The following is a 10040-nucleotide window of genomic DNA, read 5'->3' as shown; positions in this document are numbered from 1 at the left end:
ACCTAATAAATTGGTATGGTTGATGGGGTCTTTAGTGTTAATTTGGGGGCAGTTATGCTTAGTGGGGTGTTTAGGGATAATTTAGGGGCAGTTATGCTTAATGGGGTCTTTAGTGTTAATTTAGGGGCAGTTATGCTTAATGAGGTGTTTAGGGTTAATTTGGGGGCAGTTATGCTTAATGGGTCTTTAGTGTTAATTTAGGGGCAGTTATGCTTAATGAGGTGTTTAGGGTTAATTTGGGGGTAGTTATGCTTAATGGGGTCTTTAGTGTTAATTTAGGGGCAGTTATGCTTAATGAGGTGTTTAGGGTTAATTTGGGGGCAGTTATGCTTAATGGGGTCTTTAGTGTTAATTTAGGGGCATTTATGCTTAATGAGGTGTTTAGGGTTAATTTGGGGGCAGTTATGGTTAATGGGGTGTTAAGGGTTAATTTTAGGGGCAGTCATAGTTGATGGGGTGTTAAGGGTTAATTTTAGGGGCAGACATGGTTGATGGGGTGTTTAGGGTTAATTTAATGGTGAGGGTTAATTTAATTAATTTAATAAAGTTAACTTAAGGTGCAGTTGCAGGTAAAGGGGAATGTAAATCCTTGGGGCAGTGATTATTAATGTATTATTTCTAACAGTATGGTGACATTCTCTGAATGATTAGAATGCCAATGAAGGCAGAGAGTCGTTCAAAGATCCGGATCTTACAATGATCCGGATCTTACAGTGATCCGGATCTTACAGTGATCCGGATCTTACAGTGATCCGGATCACTGTAAGATTCGGATCCCTGTAAGATCCGAATCTTTGAACGACTCTCTGCCTTCATTGACATCACTGGAGGCAGGGGGGAGGATTCATAATGAAAGGGGCGGGGCCAATCGTTAGTGTGCCTGCACGGAGTTACTGGAAAACAGTAACTCCGTGCAGACACACTGAGTGATCCGAAGATCCGGGTCATGAATCGGATCATTTCAGTGAACGAATCGAAATGATCCGATTCACTTTAATGATCCGAACTTCCCATCACTAGCTTACAATCTAGAGGGGATGGTAAGAAAATGAAGCCTCCAGGTTTTTTCCCCACGGGAAGCCGGAGCAAAACTATAGGTACAGTCAGGTGACAATATTATGTGTTAAGTTGTTAGTAGATACTTTAGGGCAAATTGCATATCCTCTCACGTGGTGTAATGGTAACAATGCAAAATAAAAAAAGACCCCCCCCCCCACGTGTTATTTCCCCCCAAGCACCAAACCAAATGGTAAAAGTTATCATTTATCCAGTAGATGAGGTTGGATAGACATGCTGCCCGGTCAGATGCTACACAATATAATTCAGTTTAGAAACATAGGAAGGGGTTAAATCTCCTAATCGAGCTGAAGAAACGAGGGAAGAACATACAGATGCACAAGAATGCTGACCTTTTCGGCATTCAACTCCCATCACCCTTGTCATTATTCTGGCCGTAACCAACGAATGCACATTGGTCGAAAAAAAAACAAAACCGAATACATGTATTTAAATAACTGTGTCCTTTGTCTATTTTATTGCATTTCTTATTGGGTAGAATGGGCTTGGCGCTGACCTGTGACATCATGAATGCTGCGTGGTCATGTGGATCAACATGTCAGCCGGTGATGTCAGAGTTCAGTTGACAGCATGCTGGAGCTCTTACATTTTTCCACGGTTGGGTTCCGTAGTAGAAAGCAACGATACCAGGCCGAGTAAAGGCAGTCGGTATTTATTTAACTTATTCTTAAAGAAGGTTTTCAGTAACGTTCGGCAGATCTGCAGCTTTCTCTTCCGTTCAGAGCCAGGCCTCGCATCTCTCAGCCACTCTATAGAAACGTGTTACTTGGCTGGCTTCTCAGATGCATTAACCAAGCGTGTATCATGTATGTGTGTTGGCGGTGAAAGGGTTAAAAGGCTGTCATCTTCACGCGTTTTCAAAGATTATCGTACCGAGTTCCAACATACTTCGGGGGTTCTCTTACATTTCTCAACACAAGAGGGCAGGGGGCTACTGGGGCTGAAGCCTCAAATCTCAACTTCATAGCCCCGAATGGAGACTTTGGGGCTAAGGGGTGAGATCATGAGAGAGGAGAAAGATCATGAGATAGGGAAGAAAATATGAGACAGGGGAGAGAAAGAGTACGTTTTGAAAGTATATGTTAGAGCAAGCAAGTACGTGCATGCAAGGGCAAGTGTAAGCCGGGATGTTAAAGTGTAAGTGTGAATGCGTATGTATGTGTGTACGGGCAGGCATTTGTAAGGGTAGAATATATATGTCTATCCATTACTGTTTTAGGTCTAAATGACAAAGAATGAATAAAGGGTGCGCCGGAGCCCTGACTGAGAGGAGACCGCCGTGCAATCTGGGTGGGGGGTAAGTTCTGTGGATGCAATCTAGGCAAAATGTGCTGCGTGCCCAGCGACCACTGCCAAAGCAGACCCCGTGGCTATGACATCTGCTTTTTGAAGACCTAGCTTTGCCCCTGTGGGAGGGGATCTGACCCCCTGCTAGACTAGCTGTTACATGTACCGCCTATGGCTCCAATCCCTAAAGGCTGAGCACCACTTAGGCCACCGCTCCCCATAAATACACCACTGACCATCATACCAAGTGCTATGAATTAGCCCTGTACAGAGTTATTATTAATATGGAAGCATAGAATCTGATGGCAGGTGCCAATTTCTCCAACTCCAGTCCTTGGTCTTGTCTTAGATTTAGGATAGCTTTATGTCTCATGTATCAACCTTTACTGCTTCTGTTGGGAGGCTGTTCCACTTATTTACCACCCACTCAGTAGAGATATGTGAAATGGAACATATAGCACTACTTTAAAATCTTCCTCACTGCAGAAAACCGTAACATAAATTTCACCTCTTTCTCTCCAAAATTTGGCGGTAAGAGGCCTCAAATATTATATAATATACTCCACCAATGCTTTTTCTCAACAAACACACGAGTTTCGTCGCACTCATGATTACAGCAGTTACCGTAAAGCGAATGCCAAGTACAGCACTTTTTTCTGTCTCCTAGAATAGTTACAAGGGAGATATCTGATGATGCAACTAACAAGCAAGCAGAATACTCGCTTCGCTACTCCGATGCACGACGGGAGTTGTAGTTTCCCGTACTCTACGGACTATGTGTGATGTCGAAAAAGAAACTACAATGACCAGCATCCTCCTTAACGCATAGAGTGGAAACTTCCGCTTGGAAGCCGGCAACGTGTGTCAGAGTGGAAGACTTGTGCGCTCGGCCTCTGCCGTAATAAAGAATTCAATATGACGGTTAGTAGTTTGTTGTTATTGTGTGTCTTGTGCACATATCGCGATTAGCTTGCTGTTTATGCTCCCGTGTTGTGTGGTTGTGACGGTAACCGGTAGCAGATGGTTAGGGGTGTGCTGTGAAGCCATGGGGTTAATGGCTAATGTCTCTGGTTGGAAAACCCAATAGTGATTTTTAGCTGGCAAGAGTTGTGGTGATGTGAAGCTGCTGCAGTACCTCTTGGCATGGCTTGGCTGCCAATCACTCGTGCCCAAGTCCTGATGCAGTTATTTACTGCCTATCCTGTTTGCTCATAAGCTTTCATTGAGCAGCTGTCGGCTTCAGTGGGCTTGTATCTGTGATTGACAGCCGGTAGAGCCCCAAGTGCCCATGAACGACTGTAGAAAAAGAAAGCAAAAAATAATTATAATTTATGGTTTAGTGTCCTGATCTTAAAGACACGTCTTTAAGATCGGGACTAAAGGGAGACTTGTATTTTTAACGCCCTCACTTTAGTAATCTATTAACTGGTGGGTTTCTCCCGCATCAAAGGCTGAGCTAGCCCTGTGTAGTGGATAATTCAACATGTAAGGAGACTAGGGAAAATTTCACTGATTTAACTATGCATCATGCAGGGCTAAACCCTCCCCGCCGTAGAAGCTCACTCAGCTGGACCCTCATGCTGAAACACAGCTCAGCTTTTAGTGAATAGAGCCCAGAACATCCCTGCATACGTACGATTTAATCTGCGACTATGGAGCAGTCCAGACACCGGTTTTGACGCAGACATCTCCTAAATGCGTTTCATAAATACCTGTTTCAGGAATTATGTTTATTGATAACGAGTATTTTCTCTTTATTATTTACTAAATGATGTCATTGTTAACGTCCTCCTAGTTCATCAAAGAGCGGTTCCTGCTATATGAGATATTCATGGTTACGGCTGTAAAATGTTTTATATCAAACATATAATATTCCCTCCTGGTATGTAATAAAAAGAAAGGGAATCAGTAAAGGACCCAGCAAGGACTTTGTCCGTGAAACAGGAGGCTTCGCGTAAACCGGCAGACTCCACGTTAAGGCAATCAAGAAGAGTTTCATTAAAGATAATGGTAGCAAGTATTACTTATACAGCGTATTCATTTAAAGAGTGCCTTTCCTCTACAAATACATGGATGATAGAGTTCACTGCAGGTTATTGAGGCAGGGGAGCTGAAGCTTCAATCCCTCTCTTCACTATTTATAATAAAGGACTGGCACTTGCAGGTTCCTCCAGCAAGAAGCGCTCAGCTGGCCCTACATAATGCATAAATTAATGGGTGAGGAGGCAGGAGAAGTCTTACTGGTTTTATTATGCATTGTACAGGGCCAGCCAGGCTCTTCTACAGCAGAAGCTCATTGGTGATGGGCCTTCATAATGTATCATGGAGTAAAGAAGTGGACCCCTCTCCGTGACACTTTATATTGGCTGTTATGCCGAGCATGTGTTTAGAAGGAGTTATACTTTATTAAAGTTGGGTGGATTGGGCCCTGCAGAGAAGATTGGATGGCTGAGTGCTCCGTTTCTTCCCAGCGGCCATATTTACCGTCACAATGTACTGTTGTGTCGCCAAGGAACGATTCGTTGATCTGGTTCTTCATGCGTACGGAACCGTTTGCCCGTAGATTAGCACATAGTCCCAGATCACACTTGAAGGCCGTTCTTTGTTAAGCAACCGTTTAATAATCTGTAATAGCCACAGATCCGTATGAGAAGCCATAACTGTCGACTTTTTTTCTTCACCAATCCGTAAGTTTGAGGGTAAGATAGTGGGACCGACTATTAAACCTGTCCTGGAAGAATGGCTTGGAGAGGTTAACTAAGTGGAATGGCGTTCTGGAAATGTATGCATCGTGAAGGGACTGGCCTTTGGAGTTGGAGAGTTCAAATGTTTCAATTCACAACAATCACGATATGAACTCACAGTTTAGGGAATAAAGCCCTGAGGCGTTCCGTGGATGTTTGCCCGGTCCACAGTCACTTATTTCTTTGCTATCGCTTTTTGTGTGATCCATTCTGGCTTTTTGGCTGCCCGTTCTTCGTAGTGCCGAGGATTGATACCAGTGACCCGTAGCGTGACTTTGAAGTTGAGCTGGCTCTCTTCCTTTTTGTATCTGGTTGCCTTCTCGCTTTTTTTTTTTTAAATCTATTTACCCGTAACCGTTTAAAGAGCCTCTAAACTAACTCTCAACTTACCTAACATATGTGGTTTTTTTTTTTCTTTTCTCATTGCCTCGAAGGAACGAAAAGGGACGGCGAAAGTCGACTTCCTCAAGAAGATAGAGAAGGAAGTCCAAGCAAAATGGGAGAGCCAAAGAGTGTTTGAAGTCAGTGCCCCGGATTCCGCCGCTCAGAGCGGGTCAGTTTTGGGATTAAAAGCCGTATTGAAGTTACTTTGAGTTCTTGCCTGCATCCATCAGGTCGAGGCACTAAAATGCGTTGCTCCTTATCCAAGTAAAAGTGATAAGGGGTAACGATATGTAATGTTGACTTATTCTTTTATCGCTTGCTATTGTTTAGTCTCTTTATTATTGCTCCCGCCACAAATGTTGCCAATCACGCCCACCTCCTTAACTGAACTGCAGATTTCCCGCGCAGTCCCGCAAGGCTGCCCTCGAGTTGCTCCCTCACAACGTCTCTTCTCTTGCGCCGTCCAGGAACAAGGCGGAGTCACGGGAAGTGATGTCACGTGACTCTGCTTTGTTCCTGGGCGGAGCAAGAGAGGAGACACTGTAAGGGAGCAGCGAGAAGGCAGCCTTGCGGGACTGCGCGGGATTACCGGGACCCGCAGGTACAGTGCGTGACCGGCCGCAAGTTTTTTGGCGGGTCCCGTGGGTGGTCAAATTAAAGCATTGATGCTTGCGTTCCCAAAGCGGGAGGCGCGTCATGCGAGACAAAAAAAAAATAACATTTTTTGAAATCTGTCTGATCTTCTTAACAGCAAAAACAAGTACCTGGTAACTTTTCCCTACCCTTACATGAATGGACGGCTTCATCTCGGACACACGTTTTCCCTTTCGAAATGTGAGGTGAGAATTACGCGTCATTTCTGGTGCATTATTTTAGCATGATAGTATGTGTATCTATCGTCCTCCTGTGTTCCGATGGCGCGTTGTGTTCGCTAATCCTTTTGCAATTATTTTACACGGCTGGAAATATATAATGAGAAACGTTTCCGTATGTGGCGTAGTTAAAGTGATCATAGCATATTTATTCTGTATGATATAAATACACCACATACATTTTATACGTTTATACATTTCTATCTGAAAGCTAATTTGCAGTTTTCTGTTTTATCGGAAAACCTAATTTAGAGGGGGGAAAAAAATTCTGCTTTACCGAGTCCTAGCAGATGTTGCTTTATTAAGAGCCGGTTTCTGCCCTTTTTTTTTTTTTTTAATTTTATTTATTTTTTATATTTTCTTGCTTTTGACTAACTCATGGCAATACATTTGGAAGGGCCAACAACTTCTTTCTTTGTTCTTAGTTTTCAGTTGGCTTTCAAAGATTGAAGGGAAAGACTTGTCTGTTTCCGTTCGGTCTGCATTGCACTGGCATGCCCATCAAGGTATGTTTGGAGTGGTTGGGAAGGCATTTTCAGAGCTGAGCTTGCCCGTTAGCATTCTTCTCACCCTTCTCCTAAATTCTGTATGTCTATGTTTATCAGGCTTGCGCTGATAAGCTAAAGAGGGAAATGGAGCTGTTCGGCTGCCCACCTCAGTTTCCAGAGGAAGAAGACGAGGATGAAGAAACCCCTGCAAAAAAAGATGATGAGGTGATCATAAAGGACAAAGCCAAAGGAAAGAAGGTATGTAAACCAGGTCCGTCATGGTGGCACCAAATGAGGATTGAGGTCGACTGCTGCACACGGAATGTGGCCTCTGGATCTGTATTCACTTACATGGTCTTTATACCTTTATCTCATGTAAAACTACTCCAGTCTTACTTATTTATTGACCATCGTAGTATAGCACTCAATATTTATAGTCCCAGAGATTCTGACAACACTTTTTGGGAGGTCATTACAAGACCTGGATCGGCAATGTATCCAACTGACCCTGAAAATCCTGTCTGCTTTTTGTCCCGTACGGCAGAGTAAAGCGGCAGCAAAGTCCGGGTCGTCAAAGTACCAGTGGGGAATCATGAAGTCTCTCGGCCTCTCCGATGAAGAAATAGTGCGTTTTGCCGAGGCAGAACATTGGCTTGACTACTTCCCTCCTCTTGCTGTGGAAGACCTCAAGAGCATGGGGTTGAAGGTAAGCGTGCAGAGTGCAGCTAAGCCCCCGGCAGCATGCAGTGATCTCCATTCAGTGACATCTTTTAATTAAATCGGCAGTAAAATCCCTAAACCATATGTTAGCAAAAATTTGCTGTGTTTGCCCACTTCATGAATGAGGTTCCAAAAGCGTGGAAAGAAAAGTGTGCCGTTAGATGAGCCAGAAGAAAGTTTCTTTCCCCACTAGTATACTCTAGCGCTCGCCGCTATCCACCAGTCTCTAATAGTGATAATGTCTCCATCGCCGTCCCCCCAGAGCATGTGATCCATTGCCGCGCTGTAACCATGTTTAACAGGAGCTTGGGTATAATACACATCCCATTATTATACCAGATTATTCCGGTAGTTTATCAATTAACAAAGGTATTTTTCTTTTGTTCCAAGGATGTCGTATGCCTTTTTTTCCCCAGGCTGCGGTCTTTTTAGTTCTTGCATCTATATGTACATTTTCTTTTCCGTGCTAAGTGGCTCGAAGTACCTTTCTATGTGCCGTTTTCTTATAATTTTAGGTGGATTGGCGCCGTTCTTTCATCACCACAGATGTCAACCCTTTTTATGACTCCTTTGTAAGGTGGCAGTTCTTAACCCTGAAAGAAAGGAACAAAATCAATTTTGGCAAACGGTAATCTTCAGTAATTGTCACTCTCCTGGTTACAGTATGTTACTACTAATGCATCCGAGCACATATTTCTTTATTTTGATTTTGTGAAGCTGATGTTTAGCATACATTTGGTTAATATCCGTAGAGCTTTTTTTTTTAATGTAGCTTATTTATGATGTGTGATTAATAACCATATAATTAGCAGAAAGCAATTAAGTAGGACGTGTATTGTGATAGATCTTCAGATTACATATTACTATTTGCTATAGATATCTATATATTTTGCTTGATACAAGTTGTTTGAGAACTTATTCTTTAATTGGATTCCTGTTTTGTTCTGCCCAGGTATACTATCTACTCACCAAGAGATGGCCAGCCCTGCATGGATCATGACAGACAAACTGGAGAGGTAAGGGTTACAGCCTTATTTTCACCTAGTTTAGATTATTATCCAAGTCTACTTTCTAGTGGTTTTTTTTTTTTCACATGGCCCCATGCGACTAGAAATTTGATCTGTCTGTCCAGTAAGCTTGAAAATAAAAATACAGTGTATTCTTCCCATAGGAGCACAGTTTGTCTTTCAAACTCAAGCTTACCAATACTTTTAATTAGGACTTTTTTTAACCTGGCTTTTCGTCAGTACCTGGCAATTGAAAACCAAGGATTTTGCTTAAATAGAAAGTTTATTGAAGTTGCCTAGATTCAGAAGCCTGAACAGCTATCATGACATCCACTGAATCAGTTTAGTTTTTCTTTAAGCATGACGTGTATTGTTTTTATTTAGGGTGTTGGACCTCAAGAGTACACCTTGATTAAAATGAAGGTGCTGGAGCCTTATCCAACTAAATTAAGGTATGCTTAACATTTCTTGTTCTTTACAGTCAATGAAATATGTAAAAGTGGGCTTGTTAGCTACTACAAATACAAATATGGAATGGTTATACAATAGAAATGAAGTGCTTCTCACAGATCATTTAGTGCCACTTCCAAAGTATCCCATTCATGAACTAATTGCTTTAAACCCACCATTAAAACATAAAGCAAGCAGTAGGACCCAGTATACCTCCCTCTCTTGGCTTACTGACCTCTGCCGACTGCTGCGCATGAATTAACTTCAGACTTCTTTTTCCATCGGTTCTCCATCATATTTCTCTTTGTTAGTATAGTTATACAGTCTGATTTTAAGGTGTTTTCTTTAAGTCTACCTGTCCTGGGGCTTTTAATGCTACCTACATTGGTCGTGTTTTGTCACTCGAGAAAGTCCACCCTCTGCACCCAGCTGCTAATGGTTGTACATTTGTATTTCCGTTGTGTCAACATGTATATGAAGCCAGTTATACTTGACTTGATTCATTTTCATAAATATCATTATCTTGCTCTGTGTTTCTTTAGCGGTCTGAAAGGGAAGAATGTTTTCCTTGTGGCTGCCACCCTGCGCCCAGAAACCATGTTTGGACAGACTAACTGTTGGCTGAGACCCGATATGCCTTATATTGCTTTCGAAGTTGCCAATGGAGATATCTTCATCTGCACGCAAAGGTCAGCCCGAAACATGTCCTACCAGGGCTTCACCAAAGACAATGGAGTGGTACCTGTGGTCAAGGAGCTAATGGGAGAGGTTAGTCAATTGTTCAGCACTCTAGTTCCTTTTAACGCTTATAAAAATCATCAACAAGATGACACGCCTGGATACATTATGCTTTATAGATTTCCAGATTAAATATATCCCATATGTAGTTAAAACACACAACCAGAGAATTATGTTTTGAAGCAAAAATACACCAAAATGTAATTTTTTCCTATGCATTTATATATTTAATGTTTGCTTCCCACAACAGCAGTATATACGGCCCTAAGTTTT

The 10040-nt window shown here is 42.4% G+C and overlaps 1 protein-coding gene across 1 annotated transcript in view; it reads left to right on the top strand.

Moving 5' to 3' along the window:
- The first annotated feature begins 5548 nt into the window (after positions 1-5548).
- LOC149297902 (leucine--tRNA ligase, cytoplasmic-like) overlaps positions 5549-10040 on the top strand; it is a 30036-nt gene continuing 25544 nt past the window's right edge. The window contains exons 1-9 of the mRNA XM_089488041.1: positions 5549-5661; positions 6244-6331; positions 6790-6870; positions 6970-7110; positions 7397-7558; positions 8088-8200; positions 8525-8588; positions 8964-9031; positions 9572-9797. Of these exons, the coding sequence (XP_089344167.1) occupies positions 6281-6331; positions 6790-6870; positions 6970-7110; positions 7397-7558; positions 8088-8200; positions 8525-8588; positions 8964-9031; positions 9572-9797 (906 nt within the window). The 5' untranslated portion in view covers positions 5549-5661; positions 6244-6280. The remainder of the gene's footprint in view (positions 5662-6243; positions 6332-6789; positions 6871-6969; positions 7111-7396; positions 7559-8087; positions 8201-8524; positions 8589-8963; positions 9032-9571; positions 9798-10040) is intronic.

This window comes from Sceloporus occidentalis, unplaced genomic scaffold, assembly GCF_023333645.1.
Source record: "Sceloporus occidentalis isolate IW3139 unplaced genomic scaffold, rSceOcc1.0.p SCAF_36, whole genome shotgun sequence".
Taxonomy (NCBI): Eukaryota; Metazoa; Chordata; class Lepidosauria; order Squamata; family Phrynosomatidae; genus Sceloporus; species Sceloporus occidentalis.
The sequence above is the reverse complement of the archived record's forward strand: the minus strand, read 5'-3'. Positions and strand labels throughout refer to the sequence as shown.